Source organism: Lagenorhynchus albirostris, chromosome 17 (assembly GCF_949774975.1).
Source record: "Lagenorhynchus albirostris chromosome 17, mLagAlb1.1, whole genome shotgun sequence".
Lineage (NCBI taxonomy): Eukaryota > Metazoa > Chordata > Mammalia > Artiodactyla > Delphinidae > Lagenorhynchus > Lagenorhynchus albirostris.
Window position 1 is genome coordinate 22655641 of NC_083111.1, and position 27099 is coordinate 22682739.

Sequence of the window (27099 nt, forward strand, 5' to 3'; positions counted from 1 at the left end):
GGCAGTTAACCCCTTCTATACCTTGAAAATATTCCAGGACTCAAAGATGTTTTTCTTTCAAACTGATTCTGCCATGACACAAGCATCACAAATATGCATTAACTGTTTCACAAGGAAATGTCTTCCATGCAAAAAGATTTTGGTTTCCAACCAAAACTCTCTTTAGAATGCAGGTCCCACGCCTACTTCGTATAAGTTCATTCAGTCAACAAATACACTGGTCCTATCCTTAATCTGCTAAATGTGGCTGTGACTAGTCATCCAGCTATGTTTCTTCTGAGTCTGTATCTCACCATGTGCTGTCACTGAGGCTCCAGTGATGAATACAGCTCAGGCCTCTTCTTCAAGGCACTCATGGCCTAGTAGAAGAGAATTACAGCATACGAATAACCAGTAAGTGGAACTCAGTGTGATTATTTGCTAAGGCAGCATTTACTGGTAGGACACAGAAGACAGGGATGGTTTCTGCCCTCTTAGGGACTGGAGAGAGGGAAACGAAAATCAAAGGTTATATATAAACTGAGTCTTAGAAGTCAAATAGACAATTCAACATAGCTCATGAACTGCTTCCTAAAAGAACTGGTAGAGAATTTCAAATTCCCAATGTCTTTAACCTCGTCTTCTCTTTCTATATTAGGTAATAATGTGAAGTGTTTATTGTAGACAAATATTATCACAAGAATTAATAATTATTCTTATTTACATTTATAAACACTAAGTGCTATGGCCCGTGCTTTACATTTAGTATCCTTTATATCTTTTTTTGGGAACACCTTTACAATTTAGTTTTTTTAACAGCTGTATTGAGGTAACTTACAAATCACTGCACATATTTAATGTATATAATTTGATTAATTTGGACAAGTATCCTTCATCTTTTAATCTTCACAACAGTCTTATGAGAAAGGTGCCTTTTATCTCCATCTTTCAGATGAGGAAATGAAAGCTTAAAGAAGTGAATTAACCTTCCCAGTATCACACCCTAGTAAGCAGGGCTTACTATTTGGATGCAAATACAGGCAGTTCTGATTTCAGTGTCTCTAACTCTATCCATTTAAAATCCCATCACCTCATCAAATAAGTGATTTTTATTTGCCTCTGTTCTCTTGAAATCCTTTTCCATAAATTTACACACTTTTTATAGAATTGTACTTAAGATATAAGTACAAATTTGGATGCCTTCAGGAAGATTTAAAATATTCTTACATTTGTGAAAAAAGCCACATCATTTTTAACATACTTACTGAATTGACTTTGGCTATATGATCTGTTAGCATTCACAGATCTAAGTAAGTAAGGTCAGTTCCTGTTCACCTGGGGTCTTACGTGACCACAAACTGAAAGTGCACTAACCAGGCTGCTAAAAGAACGTTAATGGAAGCTAATTTATAATTCTTCTCTGCTCTGCTCTAGTCAGAACTAGCCTGGAGACCTGGCCAGCTTGGTTGCCACAATTTTCAAGGGACATTAATAAATCAGTGAGTCCTGTGAGGTTAGGGAGTGATGCAGTAGTAAAGATCTAGAAACCGTGTCACTTTAGGACACTGAGGATGCTTTAGACTGGGGAAAAATTTTGAAATGGAAAATCATAACTCTTTTCAAATACTATTGTGATGCACAACAGAGACTGGCCTGACTTTGGGTGGGTTTAGAGGACAAAACAAGGACTGGGGGGCCGAAATGAGAGGGGTGTAGTCTGGGGTTCAAAATAAAAAACAGTCATCTAAAAGTTAGAGCTGTCCAATGAGCTTTTAAAAATCAGTATATTTTACTAAGCTGTAAGTTGTGTAATTACACTAATATCCTAGCAGGTGCTAGCTATCACTCTATTTTATATTATAAATGATATTATTTTACATTGTAAATTATTATTTTACATTATAATGTATTACATTATAAATTATATTATGCATTTTCAGGTTTCTGCCCATTTAATTACTATGCATATTATGCAGCTATTGAGTTTAAATAGTTTTAAAATGTACAGAGTGTATAAATTAGATAAGCAGAAGTTGCCCCCTCCCTCCCCTACTACAATGCCTCTTCCCCCGGTTCCTGTCTACAGCTGAGGTATGATGAAGAAGGACATTCTAAGTAGCAACAAAGTAGAAGCAAAGAGATTACCGTGGTACCCTGTCTTATTGTCTTCATTAGACTATAAGCACCTTGAAGACAGGGACCCCCATCACAGTGTCCTCCCCAGAGTGGACATTACACTGCTTGATGACTCAGATGAACAGACACACTGAAGGGCAAACCAGGAACCAGCAGGATGCCTTTGCACATGAGCCTTGACTGCTGCAGGTATTTCCAACCATTCAGGGAGCTACATCGGTTCCAACACAGCTCCTGTGATTTCTAACCACAGGATTAGGTGTGAGAACTGGAGGATTATGTAATCTGAAAATGTTTCCAGCTATGCTAATTTCCAAAACAATAAATAAATCTAAATCTGTGCTCCTTGGTTTTCATATGAGGCTCATATTTATTTAAAAGGAAAATAAAGTTAGTTCAAAATCGATTCAGGCTATTTTTTTCTGGGCACGTCTACCATGATTCAACTCCCTATGGACATTATTGAATTTCCCCACACTGTAAATATTTATCCAGTTAAAATATACCTATAATTATACGAAAGAAAGAGGTCTTGTATGTTCAAACAACGTAGAGCAGCATTTTCCTCATCTTTGCCAGAATAACAAGGCTACTTTTAATTGCCAGAATTCAAAGTATTTTAGTAAACCCATGCCTGTGTTCTGTGTGCCTAACCTTCTCAAATATTCATCTCTCAGATATGGAAGTGAAGCAAATCAACAAACGTGCCTCCGGCCAGGCTTTTGAGCTGATCTTAAAGCCACCGTCTCCTATCTCAGAAGCCCCACGAACTTTAGCTTCTCCCAAGAAGAAAGATCTGTCCCTGGAGGAGATCCAGAAGAAACTGGAGGCTGCAGAGGAAAGAAGAAAGGTAACTTTTTCCATAGGTTTTTAAATTCTGCTCTCTCTTTTCCTTGCCTTCTCTCTCTCCTCTTCTCTCTCCCTTCTCCTCCCCAACCCCTCCACTTTCACACACACACACACACACACACACACACACACACACACACACACTTCCATCAGAAGTTCCAGGAGACAATGATGCCTGAACCTGCACATGTAAGTCTTCTAGACATAGATCCAGGCTACTTCAAGTAAAAACTGTTGCTTTGATGCTAGTTAAAACCAAACATCTCAGACACTGAAAGAACTTCAGTGCCCTAGTGCCCTCCCCCCATCTTGGACCCATTTTGATAAAAGCCTCCCTGCCTTAGCCTATCCTTGCTGTCAAGAAAGCACAGCCTTAGGTACTGTAACTCCAGGGGTTGTGGTGGAGAGAGGTGCCCAAGTGGTGAGTCCTCGCTCTCAGACTCTGCGTCCTGCCCCAAAGCATAGTACATGGTTTTCCTCGGAAATAGAAAGCACCAGATACTCCCTCTGAGATATTTCCTGCCCAGAAACACTGTTCACCCCAGGGTAAGGGCCAGAAGCTTGCCCCTGTCCCCAAGGCCTCACTCCCTGTCCTTGAAGTTGGTTCATCCAAGATCAGAACCCTCTCAGGAATATATGAGTATCTTCCTCTACCCATTTTTAAGCCTTGATAGCATTTTTTTTCTTTTTTCCATTGGTCCTTGTTTGTATTAAAGAGCTTTTTCTTAGAGCTAAATCTTTAATTTTCCACAATCAGCTGAATTAGAAAAGCCAAGGGTATTAAAAATGGAGGGCATACAGAAATCCCTAAGACTGTATACACAGAGACAGAAGTTATGTCTGAATATGTGCGTATCAGCTGTGTGATTACGGGGGTTCATCCCATCGAGACGCTCTTGATTAACCCAAATGAATTACTGCAGGTAATTCATTCCTATGTTGTATTTTCCACTGACTTTATCATGATATATTTTTAGAATCATGTAGTCACTAAGAATATGCTCCATGCAAGGTCTCATGATTTAAATGGAAACTCTGCATTTATAATAATTTTTAAATTTTATTTAGATGTTTATAAAAAGTTAGCCAATACATTAAACACTTCTATGTTGGCTACTTACAAAGAAAAGGAAAATAGTCCTTCTCCTAAAGACTGAATTCTCTAACAGGGAGTGCAGAACAAACCCAAATGTGTGTGTATGTATATGTGTTTATATATACCTACATGCACACACACACATAAACACACTCACACATATGTACATACATAACTATAGCATCAAATAAAAAGGCTCAGAGATTATAAATCCTAGATTAAGTTTTCTGAACCAAAAGTACTTTTTGTTTTCATCTTTGTGGTTGGAAAATCTTCTTATATTGTGTAACTTTCTGATCACAATTTCAATTTTTACTCAGGTGAAGTTCTCTTTGCATCCAGTGAGTATTTCTTTACATATTATTTATTGTATTTGACCAATTACTGTTGTTATAAATTTGGATTTCAAAGGAAGGAAACTAAGCTACTAACCCAAGCAGACATACAGGAAGTTGCTTTAGAAATATTTATCATTTTTTTTGTTGTCATTTATAGCTTTCTTCTCATAGTAAAACTGAATTAACGTATTCAGAGTTACAGTCCTTCGAGACTGTCGCCAACAAATATGAATGACTAACTACAATAGTAGACAGCATGTTACAGTCAAGGTAATTTAAGTTCTCACCGAAGCATTGGCATCTTATAGCTAACAGTTGTAAGTAGAGGTCATAGGTTGACATATGGAGATGCCATGACTTGAATAGAAGTCAGTAACTGACCTGAAATTGAAAATTAAAGATGAAAATTCAACATCATAGTTCAGAATGTTGCTGGTATATTTAATTTGAAGGAAATTATTAAAAGAAAAAGAACACAGAGGTGATCAAAATTAACTGGATGTTCTCATAAAATTCCCTGAGTTAACTAACTACTGATTCTGGTAAAATTCATGTACTCTGACAACAATAAATTATCAACAATTACACATTTAAACCATTGAATTTAACGAGAAATTGGCCACGTGGCTAAAAGACATTTACAAATGTAATCATCCAGCATTGCGACACCCAGGAAAAATATTCTTTGGAGCCCTTTAAAATCAGTATTCTGTCACATTTCTGCTCTTACTAAAATTTTCAAAAAAATCATTATATAGATTATGTCCAGGTACTAGGGTTTTAATTAGAAGAAAATACAACTAATTAACAGAAAGTGACAGCTTAAGAAATCGTTAATTGATTTTTTTCTATTGGGTTGTACTGACTTAATTAGCACTCATTTGAAGAACTGTTAATTCTCTTTAAAGAGAATTCTTTAAATTCTTTAATTCTCTTTAAAGAGCCTTTAGCAAGTGCATATATCTCAGTAACTATCTAAGTGAGGATATGCATATAACCAAAACCCAACTCAACTAAATGAAGCAAAAAGAGGGTATGGGACTAAAATCCTCAGAGTGGTTACAGCTTCAAAAACAGCTTGATCCAGGAGCTCAATATTTCTTTTTACATTTATCATTTATTTCTGCAACTAATTGGTCTCAATACCAAGGATTTTTTGTTTCAGTCAGTCCCAAATTACTTTTCTCACAAATTAGCAACTCCAGCAGAAAGAGAGCTTCTCTTTCCTAATAGTTCTAACAGAAGTCTTAGAATTGAGTCTCAGTGACCTGTGCCAGGTCACATGCTCAACCCAGTAAGATGGTACTAAATAAAGCAGGACAAAGAGAATTGGTAGTTCTGGGGCGAAAAGTGCTATTCATATGGGGTGGTCAGAAAAGGCCTCTTGAATATGAGAACATTTGAAAAGAAGCATGAAGATAGTGAGGGAAAACATTTGAAAAGAAGGCAAGAAGGTAAGGAGTGAGCCATGGGACTCTTCTCTGGGGGACAGAGTTTGAAGTAAAGAGAACAGCAAGTGCAAAGGCCCTGAGGTAGGAGTATGCTAGGACTATTCGAGAGATAACACAGAGGACAGTATGGTGGGAGCAGAAGGAGCAAGGGGAGACTGAGGTAGGAACTGAGGTTAGAGGCTTTTTTTTTTTTCTTTTTAGCGGTACGCAGGCCTCTCACTGTTGTGGTCTCTCCCGTTGCGGAGCACAGGCTCCGGACGCGCAGGCTCAGCGGCTGGAGCCGCAGCCGCTCCGCGGCATGTGGGATCTTCCCGGACCAGGGCACGAACCTGTGTCCCCTGCATCGGCAGGTGGACCCTCAACCACTGCGCCACCAGGGAAGCCCTAGAGGTAGCATTTTTAAGGACTCTGAATTCAAATGAAAAAGAAGTTCATTGGGAAGATGAAACCATTTCACTCCTTGTGAATCACAGCCTCTGTTCAGAGAAATATCTACTTTAAAAAGCTGGGTGACTAGAAAAATAAATAGTGTTAGATAAATAGAGAAGACATGAAAGTGTGCTAGATGTAGAGAATGGTTCCAGAACTAAGGATACCCAGAGGTGAGAGTGCAGAAAGTGTGTTTTCAGGGCAGTGGGTAGACCAGTAGTTTGGGCTAGTGGCCTTGGGTAGGGAGTAGTGAGGTGAGATTGTGGAGGGCCTTCAATGCTAGGTTAGGTATTCAAACTCTATTTTATCTAAGAAATGAGGAGTCACTAAAGGCTTTCAGAAATACTCAGATGTCCAACCTAGTCGAGTGACCGGCAGCACTTATATTGCCCTGGTTCCATTTCCTTTCCTACAAGCTAAAAGTTTGTAAAGATTCCGCCTACCAAACATAATACATTTAAATAAGTATTAATCAATTCCTTTTGTCATGGTTATAATCAAAGCATCTATAACTGCCAATTAATATTTTTGATTATCATAAAATAAGCATTCTCTCACTAAATTAACATAATTCTAACTCAAAGTAAGGATTAAGATAGACACAGGTATTTCACAGAGGTGAAATATGACTCCTGATAGGGCTTTTAAAACAAAAAGGTTATGAGACCCCTCCCCGTCCATTAGTACCCTTGAAAGACTTGCTTCTGGGACCTGAGTTTAGAGATCATGTCTGGGAAGCAGTGACCTACCTCGGCCATGCTGCTGGAGCCTGCTGGATCTAGAGCTGGAGGGCTGCCACTGACTCATCTCTGTGTGGGCTCCAATTCACTTTGTGTTCGATGTTTTGGCAGTTTCCCCAATTCCTCACTCCATCTGTTGAAACTATTGCAGCACTGACCATCTGATCACTACGTTAAATGCTCCTCCCTTAGGCTCCTTTGAACCAGAATTAATGCTCCATTGATCAGTTGGTAGAAGATTATTATAAAAGGAATAAGTCCTTTTCCTGATTTTTTTCTTCCTTCTTTGATTATCTCCGAGAATCAGTATTCACCTCCATGAGACCACATTACCTCATGAGGTCAGATTTGAAGCTCATTATTTGAAATTAAAGTTTCCATACAGCAGCTTACCCATGTGGATGAAATGATATGAACTCTTCGGTTATCCATCCATCTATCCATCTATCCATTTATTCATTCAACAAACATTTATTTAGTGAGAGGCAGCAGAGCTAAGCCAACCATACATTCCAGTTGGCCCAGGACAACCCCAGCTTATTCCTACTGTTTGGTTATCATTATTATCTCAATCTCGTAAGTATCCCGTTTGGACAATAAATTATGTGATATGGCAAGACAAACACAGTGTTTAAGAACATCTTTAAAAGCATAGTGGTTAAGAACACATGGTTAAGAGAATGCCTGTGATCAAAATCTGGTTTCGCCACTTAATAGCTGTGTGACCTTGGGCAAGTCCCTAATCTCACTATGTCTTATTTTATCCATCTGTAAAATGAGACTAACAATAGGACATACATCCTGGAGTTATGGTGAGAATTAAAAGAGTTATTCCATATCACAAGCACTGTGAAAGTGTCAGCTATTATCATGTAAAAACACATCCAATTCCAACCTCACAGAGATGATGATCTAGCAACCTCATGATTTCATAAAGAAAGCTTCTCATTAACGCAGATGCTGAAATGTTACTGTATAATACATTTCATAAATATTTTTAAACATTTTAAAATATTAGTTATCAAATTACAAAGGTGGTTTGATAGGTAACAGATATATAAATAGTTCACCCCCACTAAAAGTGGCTTGAAAAAATTAGTATTCTTAAAAAAAAATGATGGGGCTTCCCTGGTGGCGCAGTGGTTGAGAGTCCGCCTGCCGATGCAGGGGACACGGGTTCGTGCCCCGGTCCGGGAAGATCCCACGTGCCGCGGAGCGGCTGGGCCCGTGAGCCGTGGCCGCTGAGCCTGCGCGTCCGGAGCCTGTGCTCCACAACGGGAGAGGCCACAACAGTGAGAGGCCTGCGTACCGCAAAAAAAAAAAAAAAAAAAAAATGATGAAAACTTAAGGAATTGAATGATATTGATAAAATCTCATGCTAAAATCAATTAAATTAAAAAGAAAGTTATTCAAACCACTCCAGTAAACTACAATTGGCGTACTGACAATACTGGCACAATCAACTCCAAAGCCATCGAACCTCCGAAAGAAATCTGTGTTGGTTATTTTTAATAATATGGTCTCGAAGTGGACCATTTGTCACCAGACATGATAGACTTACCTTTTCCATTTGTCGGCATCTCACATTGTAGATGGCAACTAAAGTCGAATCCAGTAAAAGAGGGGTGGTTTGTATAGCAATGATTATGAGCTAAAGTGCTGGATTATTCACAATTCAACATTCAGGAAGCGTTCTGCTCCTTAGAGAATGTGACATATGGTCCACAGACTCTCCCCGTGTGTGAAGAGCACCCCCGTGATTCTTTTGCTAGGAGTTCACCACAGTAAATGCACTACAGACTCTGGCAGAAGGACTCATTCTAAAGGTGTTTAGATTTCACTCATTTTAAATTTCTTATTATACTTCTGACTCTTCAACACATAGTGAATTTTAAACCCTTTTGTTTTACATAATTATACTCAATCACCATATTTAACAAGGCTTTATTTGTGACTTTAGCTGGGTTAATAATGTATTTTCATTGTTAACAGTAAAGCAAATAATTAGAGACACATCATCTAACCTACTACCGTAAAAGCACTTAGGTACTAGGAGATCTAGCGTCTGATAAATGGTTCTAGAAGGCAAGAAATATATCCAAATGATGAAAAGGGACAAGAAATAGAGAGGTATGGGGACCTCCCGGCAGTCTAGTGGTTAAGGCTTCACCTTCCAATGCAGGGTGAGGGTTCGACCCCTGGTCAGGGAGCTAAGATCCCACATGCCTCGCGGCCAAAAAACCAAAACGTAAAACAGAAGCAATATTGTAACAAATTCAATAAAGACTTTAAAAATGGTCCATATCAAAAAAAATACTTTAAAAGAAAATAGAGGTAGAAACGTGTATACTTCAGAACACATAGGAATAAAAACTAGCACTATCTAAAATATAGTCTTAAATCTCCTCTGTGTACACAAAGTAAAATGAGTTTTATTATACCACTTAACTCAAATTTATCTTCCATTTCATTATACAGTAATTAAATGCTTATACTCAGTAATATAAGAAATGGTAATGAACCTCTTTGGAAAATTATATAGTTAAAGTGTTCCTAAATGTACAATAATTCTTCTCACCATCTCATTATTTTTCCCTTCACGTATGTCTCTTGTAATTATTTCAGTGATACTGAGTTCAGTGTGAGGAAATTTATGCCCAGAATAGGTGTTCACCATCCTTGTGGCTCCGCTATTACAATAGCAAGATGGAGATGTTCTTCATCTTCCAGAACATCATGCTGGATGTCTTAGCTCTATAAATACTTTGCCTTGACATTCGCATTATACCTGAATCATGCCCTCATTTTCTATTTCCGCATTTCAGTGACCTTCCACATTAGGTACATGCTATTCAGAAATGCTCCTCCGTGGTCAGATCCTTTTGCCTTAAACAATTTAGTTTTAACAACGTTTAGCAAATCCCACCTCTCCAGCCTCCCTATAAGTCAATCAAGATTCCTTTCTGCTAATCTGCCCAAACAAGGAATAAAGTAAGAATACCTATTCGACCACGTAGCAAAAACTTTACTCTGACCGAAATGAAGGAAAATGCTTCTACTTTTATATATCACATCCTCACACTCATTTTCTGTTTTAAGGCAGTTTTCTGGACAAAATACTTATTTGCTTATTGATAGAAATATTAGAATCAGGACCAGTGAGGCTGTGACTGGGGGGATTAAAGCTGTATTCATAGAATCAATTTCTCCCCAGGAACAAAGTTAGAGGTTATAGGTGGTGATATCTGGAGGCCAGGCTATGTAAGAAGGAAGAAGAATTATGACTCTCTGCAGCAGTGGAGTTCCAGAGACCCTAGGAACTGAGGTCAAAGCCCTCAGGGCTGTTAGCTCCATGGAAGAATTTAAGAGTTGAGTACGTATGAGGAAGAATCAAAACAGGGAGGCAGACGTATTTTCTTGGTGAGGAATTCTTTCCATAATCAACTTCTCATCCTGTATTTTTTTTTGCATGGACTTGAGCTTTAAATATTTGAAACATATATAATTATTAGATCCTACTAATGCATGAGCTGAGGCAATGGTGGTTATAACAATCCCTACCAGTGCGTAAGGAAAGGCTCCATGGAGTGGCCCTGAAGGGTGGCCTGGCCCAGTTAGGCAGGTCTTCATCACTGAGCAGCGGCCTCACGTGAGAACGTTCTGTACTGCCTTCTGTTTCTGTTTCACCCCATTAATTGTGCTAAAGGAATGCACTTGACACCTAGGCTGGGTAATCTCATTTAGCCCCAGCGGCTGCAAAAGTACTAACGCCATTCATTGAGGCATTTCGAACTGAGCCAAATGCCACACTCCACAAATGCAATAGGCCTCCCTCCTTTCGTGATTATGGGCCCCCGAGGGAGTCTGTGTTCACACAGACCAAATGTGTCCCACCAAGGCAAGAGATCTGAAAAGGAATGTATTGCTCTATTACCCTTACAATGCCAAGGCCTTCCCTTCTCAATCCTATTCCCCTGCTGTCTCCCGACTGGTTTCGGCTCTTTCACAAAAGAAAATTAAGAGCACAAATATAAACATCAAGTTTCAACACGATTTCACAAAGTGCCAAAGTTAATTTGAGCATCTGAAAATTAAAAACGATGCAGTTGCTTCTGGATAACTATCCACGATAACTCTGCGAGAAAGGGCCACAGAAAAACCCAGGTAGATCCTATCCAGGGCAGTGCTGGAAGCACTGATCTATGGGAGAAAGAGGAGGGGAAAGGAACTTACTAACATACCGAGCAGAAAGTTCACGTATCTACTGGCTTCAGCAGCCTTGGCTGATGGACCATGTCTTACAGAGGAATACAATCTAAAAGCACTGCTATAGAGGATTTGGAAAATTTTTGTTTTGCTTTATTTTGATTGATTTGGTGTTCTTCGGTTTCCTGAAGCTGCCCCACCGTTTTCTGCCCATGACAAGAGACACCTAAGGCCCCAATCTTATCCATAATTCTTGGACACATTGCACCCTTGTTTTGTGATAACCCAGACTTCTCTCCCTCAAAAAGTTTTCTGGACTTAGGTTACGTAAATTGAATTGAACTTTCTGAAATGAAAGATCAAAGTCATTTCCTCTTACTTCTTTGTGGTGCTTCCTTAACCGTGAAAATTCTTAGCAGTACAGCCCCATTCAGTGTACGTGTGCTGGTGGAGAGGACGGAGTTAAGGAAGGGCTGACTGTCACCAACCACGAGGACACCTGAATCTACTCACCGTCCATAACTAAAGGAATGTGAACAGATATCCTGCACACGTGAGATAACCAAGATTCTGCATCTGAGCTTAGGTGTAGCAGGAGGTTCAATTGCCGTCCTCTCCTGTCACAAGTGTTTTGAGTTTTCCTTTCAATAATAATGGCTGCCGTTTGCTCAGTACTAACTTCCTCCATATTAGACACTGTGCTGAATCCCTAGCAAACATTATTTCATTTGATGCTGACAAATAGTCCTACGAGATAGCTACTATCTTTATGCGTATGCCAAAAAAATAATTTCGTGAAGACTTTTCTCAGAGAGAAACTTTAAACACACACACACCTTTTGTCAGTCTCTCTTTCCCTGTGTCACGATTCAGTAGTCCCGGTAGCAGTAGATAAGCAAAATCCATGTAGGATGTTTTACCAATAGCCCCACCTAGAGGCAGGAGGATGAATAAACTAGAAAATATTTTTTCATGTTTTTTCCAGAAAGGCTCCATTTGATCTTGAACTTACTTTGTGTTAACATTTTATCATTTTTCATAGTAGATTTTTTGCAAGCTACAACAAAGCAAGAATGAAATGGGTCCACTAAAGATGTCAGTGAAACGATTACGGGGTTAAAACAAGAAGTGGGGCTGGTTCCCTGAACTGTCTCTTTAATCTCCAATGAGTCACTAGACATATTCCTGATAAACTTCAGAATAACCACATCAACAAAGACTCTTAAGGCTGCCTGATTTTACCATTCCTGTACAATTTTATCTAAAGAAAAGTTTCTTTCCCTGTCAGACTTCGTATTGTTTATACATCACAATCTCTCCAGTAAGGGCCCACGACCACTGCCATCAACTGAAATATCTTCCTATTAATGTTTTTAGTGGTAACCAATATTTAGCCCATGAAACGTTTGTTTGATCTACCATTGTTTAGATATTCACATTTACAATGAATCCTCTGAAGCTTCACCTCAGAGGACCAGCTGATCCCAAGGAATCACCCAGGAACTATGGATGTGTAATAATTTAGTCTTAAACCTGGATAGTTCAGTATTGGGTAAGACTGCTCTTAGCTGCATAATTGGAGGAGAAGGTGAATGTGGAAAGATGTTAATATATCCAGGGTCATTGACCCAGTTAGCACTTAAACACAGACCTGATGCCAAAGCGCATGCCAGTGTATTTTTCAAAAAGTAGGCTGTGAACTGCCTGCATTACAATCACTAGGGCTGCTTATCAAAAATATAGCTTCCTGGGTCTTACCAAAGAACTGCAGAGTCAGAGTCTCGCGGGTGGATACCGGGCCTCGGCATAATTATCAAGCACCCCTCTGACTGTTAATGTAAAGAACCGTATAGCCTCCTGATGCTGCAGGAGAATTACGGTGTGCAAAAATGTGTGGGACGTGCAGGAGTGGGGTACACAGGTTTCTGATGTTTCTGCTGTAATCACTGAGCAATCACAGGGTTTCACAGGTGACCTGGGTGGCCTTGGCATATTCAAGATGGGGCCGGAAAAGGACTTTCTGTTGTCTGTGGCCATATGGAGATGGAGTTTGCACTGTTCCCAAAGTCTCCTAAGAGAATTTGGTGCATGGAAAAAAAAAAGAGCAGAGGTGGGCATGGAATAAAATGAGAAAGTGGATTTAACAATTTGGGGAAAGTTGAAAGGCTCATTGCAGGGCCCAGCCTACAACTGATCAAAAACAATGAGGCAGGAAAAAGATGGGAACGTGCCCCAATCCTCACCTATTTTCCTCAGGCTTCCAAGGATGTTGCCATCAGGTGATTAATTACAGCATTCCCTGTTGCATAAATGCTTAGCAGCAACTTATGAAAACAAAAACTCTACCAGGAGGGTAAAATGCTTCTTCTTCTAAAACAATCTGTCCAAAAAACTCACAGCTGAAAATTCAGCTTACTACATTTCCCCACTCAGCACATTCTATAGAGAATTCTAAGGCATGCAGATGAGCAGGGAATTGACAACAGTGCTCAAGGCTAGAAGTACTATTCATTTGAAAAGAATGCTGTCTTGAATCAGTGGACCATTATTCCACCAGGTTTGTGTCTGGGTGATTCTAAGATGGATATGTTTTTCTTCCCCAGTCTCAGGAGGCTCAGGTGCTGAAACAATTGGCAGAGAAGCGGGAACACGAGCGAGAGGTCCTCCAGAAGGCTTTGGAGGAGAACAACAACTTCAGCAAAATGGCAGAGGAGAAGCTGATCCTGAAGATGGAACAAATTAAGGAAAACCGTGAGGCTAATCTAGCTGCTATTATTGAACGTCTGCAGGAAAAGGTAATCATAACAGAGTCCTGAGCAGATGCACACATTCGTATGCAACACGGCCAGATGAACTCTCAAATGCCCAGGCACCAGAGACTTAATCAATCTCTGCTGTGGGTGCATAAGGCACCTAATCCCATGGGCAGGGTTTCCCGGGGTAGCATGGCCTTAGTGGGCACTGCAACATGGTTGAAGAATGAGAGTAGGACTTAAAGCTGGAATTCTGTCAGATTTTTCCAATGGTGAATAGCTTGAGGGAGGCTGATTCCTGCTTTTCAAATGTATAACAGACTTCGGTACAAATCTTAGGAACCCATCTACTGGAAAAATATTAAATTGGAAATATTAAATATTTCATACAATCAGTAATAAAAGATAATAATATATAGTAAAATAATAAATTTAATATTTAGTCTAATAATTAATATATAATAAATATGTAAAGCTTTTGTCAAAATATATTTGGACATATTTCCATACATTTGGAAAAACATTTGTCAGAAAAGGACAGAATATTTATGAACAGCGGAAAACCCATTCTCTCCATGTAGGAAAATCTACACTAAAAGCTAGTAGGGGAACTTCATTTACTCAATTTTCTGGTGCCTTCAATTTCCTGGTGCCTTTCTTCTCACCAACCTGAACATATAACTATTCCCATCAGTCAGGATGAACAGCCCCGGAAATCCTCTAGAAATTGTTCTCTCAGAACCACTGTATCTTTTACTCAGGATAATTGTGAATCAACCTTCATCTCTCATCCTAGGCCCTAAAAAAATAAAAGCAAATGGCATTGCTAGGAATGGGGCATGCTGATTTCATTCCAGGATTGGCAATTAGACCTTTAATATCCAGTGCAAGATTTATATCAATCCAAGTGGTGGGATGAATTGGGAGATTAAAATTGACATATGTACACTGATATGTATAAAATAGATAACTAATAAGAACCTGCTTATAAAAAAATAAATAAAATAAAATTTTTAAAAAATAAAATTAAATTAAAAAAAGACATATCAATCCAAGGCTATCCAGGAGCATTACTGTTTTTTAAAATTACACATAGTCAAACACACAGCAGATCCTTCTTGATTTCAGTTGTAAAATAGTTCATAAAATTTGCATATTTAACTATTATTTCCAGAAGTGCTGGATTTTTTTTTTTTTTTTTGGGTATGCGGGCCTCTCACTGTTGTGGGGGTCTCCCATTGCAGTGCACAGGCTCCGGACGCGCAGGCTCAGCGGCCATGGCTCACGGGCCCAGCCGCTCCGCAGCATGTGGTATCTTCCCGGACCGGGGCACGAGGGGCACGAACCCGTGTCCCCTGCATCGGCAGGCGGACTCTCAACCACTGCGCCATCAGGGAAGGCCCAGAAGTGCTGGATTTTAATGGGCAATTTATTTCTCTCTGTGTATTTTTCTTCACCCACCCCTCTGGCCAGCTCCTTTTTTTCTCTCTTCTCACTCTCACCCAGAATTGGTCTCCTCCCTCCGTGCATACATACTTGCATACACACTTGCATGTCTACATACATGCATACATACGTACATACATGCATACATACAGTTTGTCCTGGAAATAATCAACATGTGGAATGCTTAATATTCCTGGCATCAAGCTGCAGACTCTCCAGGGGTGGGACCCAGGCATCCATATATATTTTTTAACTCTCCAGATGTTTCCGGTATGCAGTCAGGTTTGAGAACTAGCGGTTTGTAGCTTTTTCTGATGTAAATCTCAGCTGACAGCATTTTATCCTGTGCTGAGTGATGCAGCCCACATCATTTTTAGGGCCACATTTTCCCTGGAATTCCATAGCTAAAGAGACACTTTTCAAATCTAATAGAATCTTTGACCAGTGACAGCCAAGATCTGTTATCTTCTCAGTAAAGTGGAGATACTCCTTAGAGCATACTAACTTTACTTCCATTTGATGTATTTTGAGAACATTGTAGATTTTTTGTTGACATATGGTATATGTGTTTGTATGTACTAAAACTACTATGCTTCTTCCTAAAATAAGACAAAGTTAGTTTTTTATTGTGACTTTTTCTGAATGAAATTACTGCAATGAAGTTAAAAATTAAAAAGAGGATCCATAATAACAATTACGCTGAAAGTGCATGAAACTGCCGATATAACATAAGCTTTTCTGGAATCTCCCACGTCAAAAGGTGATTATTACTGAAATGACATCTATTAGTGAGATAGTCATCAGGCGACCACACTAAGTGCCCACCATTTTGACAGCCCTTACTGGGCCAAGAGATGTGATACAATTCCACGTGAGCTTTTGCAGCAATCTGCCTACCACCCAGCCCTCAGTCCCCCTCCTTCTCAATTAATCGAATTGAGCATTTGAGCAGAGCATGTCCCTCGATGGTGGCTACGATGGTATCCTCAGTGTCATTCACTGATGAATTCCCACAGACCTGTCAGAGTCCCAGCCATGTTAGCACAAAGCCTTTAGGTAAGACTGAAAGCCTAAAGCAAAATCAATCCCAGTTGCACTTTAGAACTTACTGAACAGCTCTTTAAAATGAGAGCTTCTGATGTAGCTGTCTGGGACGGAACCCAGAGATCAGCATTTTTAAAGCTTACCCATAAGCACTCATATTTAGCCAGGGTTGAAAAGCACTGAGCTAAAGCCTTCTTAAATATGTTCTGTTATGTTGTCATAAATGATATTTAAATCTTTTTGATTTTTTGTTCTGTAAACATGTTCTTTCTTCCTTCAACAATAATGTTACACTCTTTTTTTTAACATATATTACTATTCATTTCTTGAATAAATGAGCACCTATAAAAAAACACTAACATGTGAGTAGTATGTGGGCAGGTACTGTGTCTATATTGTTCACCACTGAACACACAGTGCCTAGAATGTGGAAGAACTCAACAAATATTTTTGAATACATACATACATGCATACATACATACATACATAACTCAGCTCATGATCTCTCTTTTCTCTCTATTCTATTCCCAGGATTCCTCATGCCTCTCACAATTTCTACTATCTCCTAAATGAGAACATATCCTATGATTATTAGTTTATTAATCATTCGGTTAATAATTATTAATGATAATAAATGTAGTTGTGATGATGATGATACATTTACTGAACACATGACACATATTAGCTTTGTGCTCAGTACAATTTTGAATGTTACACTGTTTTTAAATTTCCATTTCTGTTTCCTTAGCACTTCATCTCAACACTCCAACTTATCATATAGAAAAGAATCAAATGAAGAGGGTGTGAGCAAAAAGATGCCTGTGCCACAAAGACCTGCATTAGTCTGACCTGTTTCAGTCACTCAAATTGAGTGACATGAATAGTCATGCTCAGGGCTCAAAATTGTAGTCTATGACTACACTGCGGATTATGACTGACCCTGCAGTAAAATTAAAAATGTTCTTATTCTTGGAGTTTCTATTTCTAAAAAATAGAAAGAGACAGACAGAGAGAGAGGCAACACCTATTCTCGCCATACAGAAAGGATAAGAGACACGTTCTCCTTCCCCCACGTGTGCTTCTTCCCCTAACCCACTAGACAGTATCCCACAGAAAATCCACCAACTGACCCATTTGGAACCCTGGGTTGTAGCAGCTCTCTTGTCAAACCCAACCAGGAGCTGTAGTGAATAGCTAGTTTTGAAGAATCAGTTAAAGCATGTATAATCATTTTGACCATAGATACATTCATTAAACATATAACTTTAACATCAAACATTTAAATGTACTTCTAATTACACCCTTTGAATGTGGACCAGGACCTGTCTGAGAAATGGATCAGTAAATTGGAGTTCCATGTCCTTCTTTTTCCTTGTGTTAGCCACACCTATATCACATTAGCTATGATTTACAGTTTCCTTTTTTTTTAATTGCATGAGGGCTAAAGACATAGACAAAATAATCTGGATATAGAAAGGATAAAAAATGTTTTTTCTTCGGGGAGTAACATTCTGTGATTCTTTTTCTAAGAGATGATTTTGATGATATATAACTCTTTAGATAGAGATTTCAACCATTATCAATTTCCGTCTGTTGTAACCTTTCATGCTTCTCATCTGACTTTTTTTCTTTATCATTCTGATTCACGAATGCTATTTGTGTTAACTATTTCCTATGGAATATGTCTGATAAATGAAAAATGAAAGGGAAAAGAGGATTAAACTAGCTTTCACTGATTTCTCACTGTAGGCCAGGCATTTGACACATGCTATGGAATTTAATCCAAGCTACAGCCCTAGAAGGAAATACTGTTATCATCCCCATTTTGCATCTAAGGAACCTGGTCCTTAAAGAGGTTAAGCCATTTGGCCAAGATCACAAAGCTAAGCAGATCGCAGAGTCTCGGTTTGAACCCATGTCTTTTTGACTCCAAACTTTTATTCGAAGCTAAAGCTGTAACCTTGGCCATCCTAAAACACTGCACAGTAAGCAGACTTGGCAGCGGCATTGGATGTTGATATGCTCCCATGCCCAACGTCATCTTCATGTATGAAAATGTGCTTTGCTGCACTCCTGACTCACTCCTGACCCCTCTTTTGCATTGCAAGCTCATAGCTATTAGTAAAAAGAAGGATTCTGATGATGTTGAATCTCATCTTGCATTTAAATACTCATATAATAGGATTTCATGGATTGGAATTGATACCCTAAGTCATCTAGTTCAAGTCTTTTGTTTAGATTTGATACCTAGTGAGGTGAAGGGGATATTAAAAGGTAAAGTAAAAGAAAGACCTCATATTTCTTCGCTTCCAGTACAGAAATCTCTCTAATCACATTTTCTCCAAGAATCAGAATTTTTTCCTAAAACCATCTCTTACACATTTTTGCATATCAAAAGAATAGTTGCATACAAGCGCTTAAGCACTATTATATTGATGGGAGCAAGGGGGTAAGTTGTAGAGAACATTGTAAATTTAGATCTGCTTCGCTCTGTCTAACCCAGCGTGTCTGACAGTGCCTGGCAAATATTAGAAGCTCAATAATGAAATGAATATTATCAAAGAATAGACTTGACCTCTTGATGCACTTTCTCAGAGCATCACAACTTCCTCAGTAACCTCTTACTCAAGGTCTGACAATTGCCAACATTTTGCTGATTAAAAAAAAAACAGACTCTGTTGAAAATTACACGCCCCCTGCCTATCTGCCTTTGATTCTCCCACAATTTTATACGAAATCACATTACAATTTTGAGTATATATTTGATGATTTGAATGTAAGGTTTTCAAATAATAGATTTACTAGAATGCCTGAAAATAAACAATATTTTTCCCAGAAGCTCAGCATTTATTTAAATTTCCTTTTTCTTTTCATGTTATCTCAAGCTCACAGATTATATTTCTTCTTTCCTGTGGCAAAATCCATTTCTTTGCAACTAATTTTGAGCTGAATAAGATGTGTGCTCCAAAGTAGCCTAATAGTACTGAGTATAATCTTTCCTGTTATATTATAAATTTGAGTTTATATGAATCTTTAGACTTGAGTCTGGTTTTTTTTCCTAACATAGTGATGGTCTGGGCTTTCTCTCAATTTTTGTCAGAGCTCAGGTCTTACTAATTAGTTTCTGCATGAGAAAAAGATTGTATGGCATCTTTTTCCTCACCATAGCAGAACAAAAAGAAAGAAGAGTCAGCTGCATTCATGCTAGTTCCCCTGTGACATTTCCAGACAGGACATGATTTCTCTATACATGTTTTTTCCCTCTTCTCTTCATGGCTTTTGAATACAGACAAAAAGCTCATTTAAACCAATTAAATAAAATTGCTTTTAAACTCTTTCTCTAGAATCAACTTCCTGTTTACTCTAACTCTGTATCTTTGAAGGAAACGTAGGGCTGCACATGCCTTTCTCTCCCAGAACCTACATTTGAAAAGACACATTTTTCCATACAACTATAAAATTTTCTCCTCACGTTCACACTGAGGCTATATAGCAGTGGTTGAATGGGGGCTGTATAGCCAGGCTCCCTGGGTTGGAGTCTCAGCTCTGCTGCTTCTTAATTTTGTGATCTTGGGCAAGTGACTTAGCCTTTCTGTGCCTCAGTTTCTTCATCTGTAAAATGGGCACCAGAATAGAGCCTCCATCACAGGATTGTTTCGAGGATCAAGGGAATGAATACAGGTAAAATCTGTACCTATGCAGAACTGGTACATATTAAGTGCCTAATAAATGCTTAGTATTATAAGGAACCTATAAGCAGAGACTACTTGAGATTAATAGAGCTTCATGATAAGATTTACTTTATAGCTGGTCAAGATCATTGCCTCTGAACTAAAGGAATCTATAGAGCAGCAGTCCCCAACATTTTGTCACCAGGGATTGGTTTCGTGGAAGACAATTTTTCCACAGACCCAGGGCGGGGGCTGGAGAATGGTTTGGGGATGATTCAAGTGCATTACATTTATTGTGCACTTTATTACTATTATTATTACATTGTAATATATAATGAAATAATTATACAACTCACCATAATGCAGAATCAGTGGGAGCCCTGAACTTGTTTTCCTACAACTAGATGGTTCCATCTGGGGGTGATGGGAGACAGAGACACCCGAAGTGTGTTGCTTATGTCCAGTCTACTCTGTAAGATGCAGCTTAATTGCCACTCACTCATAGGGTTTTGATATGAGTCTGCAAGCAGTTGATTTATTATGGTCTCTGCAGTCAAACCTCTCTGCTAATGATAATCTGTATTTGCAGTAGCTGCCGACCGCTAGCATCACTGCCTCAGCTCCAACTCAGATCATCAGGCGTTCGATTCTCATACGGAGCGCACAACCTAGATCCCTCGCATGCGCAGTTCACAGTAGGGTTCGTGCTCCTATGAGAATCTAATGCCGCCGCTGATATGACAGAAGGCAGAGCTCAGGCGGTAACTCAAGCCATGGGGAGCGGCTGTAAATACAGATGAAGCTCCGCTCGCTCGCTCACCGCTCACTTCCTGCTGTGCAGCCCGGTTCCTAACAGGCCACGGACCAGTACCTGTCTGTGGCCTGGGGGTTGGGGACCCCTGCTATAGAGCCACAAGAAATTTCTGGAGCTTCAGGGGAGTAAAATAGCAATATAAATAATATTCTAAATAGAAAAATAAATAATACTAATAACAATTAATATTTTAAAAATTCAGTTTCAATTGAACACCCACGTATTTATCACCTATGATAGGCAAGACCATGTGCTTATAGTCATCCAAGGCAGAACTGTGTACTAAAAATAGAATTCCACCTTTCCTACCAGTTCCCTTCTCAGAGAGTTTAGTTCCCAAATCAAGTTTAGTGCCCCAGATCCTCATGTAAATAAACATCTATTGATCATGCACTATGTGCAAGAGAACCTGCTGGGCCCTGCAAGTGCAACAAAAGTGAGAAAATGCAGCCCCGGCCCTCAGCGAGCTTCTAAGTAAGCATCTGCCTAAGAGAGCTGATGAGATAAGAACAGAAATGACCAAAGCGCAAGTTAGAATAAAACAGTTGCCACATAAAAAGGGAAGATTAATGCAGGTTTTCAAATGGAAAGTGAGATAGTTTTCAGTCTCATGAAAGTCTTCACGGAGAAAGAGACAACCGCTACAGGGATTAAAGAGTCTGTTTACTATCCTGGTGGTTGGAACTGGAAGACTTGGAATCTCCAGCATTGAAAAGTGCATGAAAAGATAATTCCGGGGCTTCCCTGGTGGCGCAGTGGTTAAGAGTCCGCCTGCCAATGCAGGGTACACGGGTTCGTGCCCCGGTCCGGGAAGATCCCACATGCCGCGGAGCGGCTGTGCCCGTGAGCCATGGCCGCTGAGCCTGCGCGTCCGGAGCCTGTGCTCCGCAACGGGAGAGGCCACAACAGTGAGAGGCCCGCGTACCGCAAAAAAAAAAAAAAAAAAAGACAATTCCGTTAAACCGAGAAATCAAGCAGGCGTAGGAGAAGGGTGGAGGCTAAGACTGGAGAGGTCATTTGGACTCAAGTTTTGAAAGCCCTTGACTAAGGGGTTAAGAATTTAGGAAGTATACAAGTCTTGTTCCTGCATCTCATCCTCCCAAAATGTCCACTGGCAACTATAAAGCCCTTAAAATGTTAGGGAAAAGGAAAAACACCGTTCAAAATGATAGAGAAGACAGGATGATATTGTATTGCTATTCTCTGGATTTATACAGTAGTCCTAATAGTCGAAATTCTCTTAATCAAAAAATTTTAAAAAATTTTTAAATTCTCTTAATCATATGATCTTTTGTTCATCGTTTTAATCAAATACAGTGATACAAGTTTTTTAGACACTGTTAGTCTTCTATGATCTTCTGTAATGTGACCCTTATTGGGTTCCACGTTTTCCTTTCTTTGAAATGAGAACATTTCCTAAAGGTAGACGCTAAAGGGGGTTACTTCCAGTCAAGCGCATAATAGCCAAATTAGTGGGCGGGGCCTCCTAATTCTCTGCGGACCAGGCGAGGCTCCTGATGTCTCGTCTCCCTTCGGTGTTTTTCAGGAGAGGCATGCTGCGGAGGTGCGCAGGAACAAGGAACTCCAGGTCGAACTGTCTGGCTGAAGCGATGGAGGGTATGGCACGCCCCACCATTAGTAAATCCCCCTGCCTATATTATAATGGATCATGCGATATCAGTATGGGAAATGTATGACATGGTTTAAAAAGAACTCATTATAAAAAACAAAAAACAGAATCAAAAATAAAAAAAAAAAATCAATGCGGTCTCTTTGCAGAATGTTTTGCTTGATGTTTAAAAAATACCTTGGATCTTATTTTGTAAATACTTACATTTTTGTTAAAAAATACAAGTATTGCATTATGCAAGTTATTTCATAATCTTACATGTCCTGTAACAGGCTTTTGATGTTGTGTCTTTCCACTCAAATGAATTTGCTAGGTCTGTTCTTTTTGAAGCTCCCCATGTCTGACTCCATTCCCTGCCCTTTTCATTCCAACAGAAAAATGAGGTCAATAGACAGTCTTTGGTGCTAGAAACCCACCATTGCCTACTGACCTAGACAGCTTGGTAATCTCTGAACTTGACTGAGACCATACCTAGATCACAGGTATTACAACTCCACACAAATCACCACATTTGTCCGCTCATAATCTACTGACTGCCTAAGAACTACAAAACCAGGCTAAGAAAAACCACTACTCGTAGCATTTACTTCTGCTTCTACTGGATTATGTGCTACAAATGTGCTTTGGCTTTAGAAAGGGATGGACGAAAAAGACAGATCTGAGATCAATCTGGGTAGAAGCAAAAAGCTGAACCTTTTAAAGTGCTGAACACAGATCCTAACCCAGATGGTTCAAGCAGCCGTGAAATCGCTTTTCATGAAGTGGGCTTATTCTCTAGTTTAAGTTCTTTTGATGGAATGAATTAATGTGTCAGGTGGCTTATTTGTGGATGCCATGATTGATGATGTTCATTTTAAGCTCTTACCTATAGTACAAGTACATGATGCTACTGAATATTTTTCCACTTGGAAACTGTGAGCTGATTGTTGCATTCAAACACACACGCAAACAAAATCAAAAACACTGCGGACTTTCACTTAAGCTGGTCTTTCTTCCCCAGTGTGAGGCAATCCTGCCTATTTAAAAAAATATTTATATATATTACTCCATCTATGAGGGCTGATGCAGTCAAGGGGGCTAAGCAGGGCGTTTGTGCCAACTGAGAGAATCAACAGATACCCACCATAAGTACCTATCGCAGTTTTGAAGTCGTTTCTCCCCCAACTCCCAACTCCCGAAGGTTGCTGCCTGCATATTTACTCTTCATTAGTGCTATTTTCCTGTATGTCATTGTGAGCAAGCTGTGATTAATAAAGAATTGGAGTTCTGTGAACTAATACAGGTTTGGTCTGTTCTCTTGCCCCTCCGTGTGTCAGACCCTGGAGTTCAGATTTTAAAAGGGTGGCCGTTGCATTAGGCAATCTCAGAAGCAAAGACAGTAATTAGAGTTTGAAGGAAACCAGGGCCCTGCTGATTCACTTCCCTTCTGGAGCAGCAGGAAGCATCACTTCTCTCTCTCCCTCTGACAGTCCAACACAGCGGGAGAGGGCTTCAATCTGTTCCCCTTAAAAAACATTCAAAATTGAAGGAGATACCACAGGTTTAGACTGATGATTCTGCAGGAGAGAGCCCTTCTCAAAGAGCTTGGAAGCTTCCTGGCACTGCCTCACGTTCTCCCACGCGGCCACAGGACACTTTCCCCAGCCTGTTAAAATGTGATTTCCCTGCCATACTGCCGAATTTTGCACTGCCAATAAACACACTGCACACACGGACACAGCGGGGGCGTGTCAATGACCCAGATGGATACTGCAGGACCAAAGGAACCACATCCAGTTTTAGCAGAAAATCATAAATAATTGAAACCACACAGACTTACGAATAAACAAACTGAGCTATTGTCCATAGGAGTGCTAACACGCCAAGTTTAAGGTGGAGGCCACCTGGTCCCTATCTTGAATATCCTTTATTTGTGGGCATCTAACACTGCAACCATTGATACACATCCTTAAAAATATGAATTCCATGATCTTCCTTTCAGAAGTCAATCAGAGCTTCTGATTAGCATAAAATAAACTATACTTCCGCACTGATTTTTATGTTGCTTAATTCAGTAAACATTACTTGAAGGGCTTCCACTGGGCCAGAACCTGTGATTAAGCCCTGGATTTCCTCAGGATTACGTTTAAATTGCGTATACGACTTTGAAATGTTCTTTAAAGAAAACTCACATAATCCCATGGATTTGAAGATTCACCCTCCTCTCATCTCTTCTACCCTCAAAAATGTGTGAAACAGTGGAGGACTGATAAATGTTATTCTCCTCCCTGAATCAAGCACCAGACTTTACAACACTTGCACTGATAGCCGTACTCTAACTCTCCCATCAGCCCTCCCACTGCGTGAGAGAATGAGAAGGGAGACACGGCACCCTTGACTTTAGCAAGCAATCACCTCTTGCATTCCCAGGCTGGACAGGACAACGGTCCTTGACTTCTCATCAGGCAATTTGCTGAAAACTGCTAAGGCAAACACGGAGCCTAAAGCAAAACTAACATCCTCAAGCTCCCCCAAATTATCCAGGTCATCTTCGATTCCCCTCTGTCCCCACTGCCCACCTCCAAGTGACCATCAGGCAGCACTGATTTGACTTCCAAGTTGCCCTGCATTCCTTGCTTTTCTGCTTTCATAACCACTGCCCTAATTTGGATGCTATCAGACTCTTACAGGAGCCAACTGAGAAGTCTCTTCCGTGCCAGTCTACAGCCCCCTCTACACCCTGATCGGGTCCCTCCCACATTCTACTACCACCTCCCCTTTACCAGCAGAATAAAATCTGCACTTCTTTACATGACATTAAATTGTCCCCAACACACCTCTCTTTTCTCAAGGACGTCATTTTCCTTAGACACCAAACCATGCATCCTGACATACCAATGACATGAAATGTCCGGCCTCCATGCGTATGCTGTACTCTCTGTCTAGAATTACCTTCACTACAATGTCAGTCACAAGAGCCTAGCTTGCTCTGTAATAAACCCCCCCAAATCTCTGTGAAATGAAACCAGAAAAGTTTATTTCCTTCTCCTGCTGTACATGTCCAACATGAGTCACAGTGGACGCTGCTCTGTTTCACTGCTCACTCTGGGGCCAAAGGCCTACAAGGACTGCCTCTACCTGGAACATCGCTGGCCACTGTAGAAGAGGAAAAGTGTAAACATGGCCAATCACATGCTGGCTCTCTTAAAGCTTCCTCCCAGAAGTAGCACAAGTTATATTTCATTGGTCAAAGTAATACAACACATTTGATTCTAAACGATCAGGAAAAGTTCCAGCCCATCATAAGCCCAGAAGGAGGAAAGCCAGAAGTAAGCAGCACTGATGACTACCACCCTACTGGTCACCAAATAGCAGGCTGACTCTCCTTCCCACGTGTAAAGTACACTCACACTGTTCCGAAGATATAAAATCCCCAAGTGCCACTTGTCCATGACATCAAGCTCAATGTCCAGGATCTCGGTGGTACACAGTACTCTTTCCGACAGATGTGGATGTGAGTCCTCCTGACAAGAGACAAATAAATTTAAAATGCAAGTTATCTTCCCTAACATATTCAATATACGGTGGTGAAATGAGGACACATAAATCACAATAAACAAGCTTGTTCTAAAGGGGAACAATAGGGAATACATGGCATTCACTGAAGATAGAAATTCTGGTGACCCATTGGCCAGTCATTATGAGGGTCCTCCTTTGGGCTAGGGAACGTTCCTTGCTTCTGTCTCTATTCTACTCCCAGAGAGGGGCTCCCCACTCCATGGCTCTTGGTTCTGTTACCTAAGCAGATCTTCCTGTTCCTTTATTCCCCTTGGCGCATTGGAGAATACGCCCTCCATGGAACCTTAGCAGCTCCTTGCCATCTTGCTGCCCACCCAACTTGCAGATCCAAGACTCATTACGTTTTTACTACCATACCCTCACATACTAGTCCTCAACCTGGCAGGAAATAGATGGCATACTATGAAGGGGTAAATGAAGTATATTTAATGAAGATTCTTTTATGAGGATGTGGACAGATTAAAAGAAACCAACAAAGGATGGTGAAGGACCTAGTGTGTACCACCAGAGAGAAGCCATTTCCACCTGTGGCCGATAGATCCAAGAGAAAGTTGTAGCTGTAGAAGAAGGCTGTCTGATCAGGGGCTATGACCTTAAAGAGAGGAATTCAGCCTCTAACGGATGGAGCCTGGCAAGGAGGGATCCACAGAATAGAGCAGCCTTCTTCTCTTACTCTTCCCTCTGTAGCCAAGGACTCGCAGTGGCCAAATCCAACAAGAAACCAGACGGCAAGGGAGCCCAGGGGAGGCAGTGCGTAGAAGTCAGCCTCTGGGGCTGAGTAGGATGAAGAAAGGCAGAAAGAGAATCTGGAAGGACAAACAGAGGATATGGCAACCTGTAGTACAGACCGCCAACAGAATTAGAGAACAGTGCTCATGACAACTAGGATACCTTCCATTTGTTTGTCATTCGTACTCTTCACTAAATATTTCTGGCTTCTTTTTTTCTGGGATTGATTG

The 27099-nt window shown here is 40.1% G+C and overlaps 1 protein-coding gene across 2 annotated transcripts in view; it reads left to right on the plus strand.

Moving 5' to 3' along the window:
- STMN2 (stathmin 2) overlaps positions 1-23859 on the plus strand; it is a 52498-nt gene extending 28639 nt beyond the window's left edge. For both annotated transcript variants that reach the window (XM_060127470.1, XM_060127471.1), the window contains 3 exons: positions 2793-2965; positions 13828-14019; positions 22499-23859. In XM_060127470.1, coding sequence (XP_059983453.1) covers positions 2793-2965; positions 13828-14019; positions 22499-22558 — 425 coding nt within the window. In that variant the 3' untranslated portion in view covers positions 22559-23859. The remainder of the gene's footprint in view (positions 1-2792; positions 2966-13827; positions 14020-22498) is intronic.
- Positions 23860-27099: the final 3240 nt, after the last annotated feature.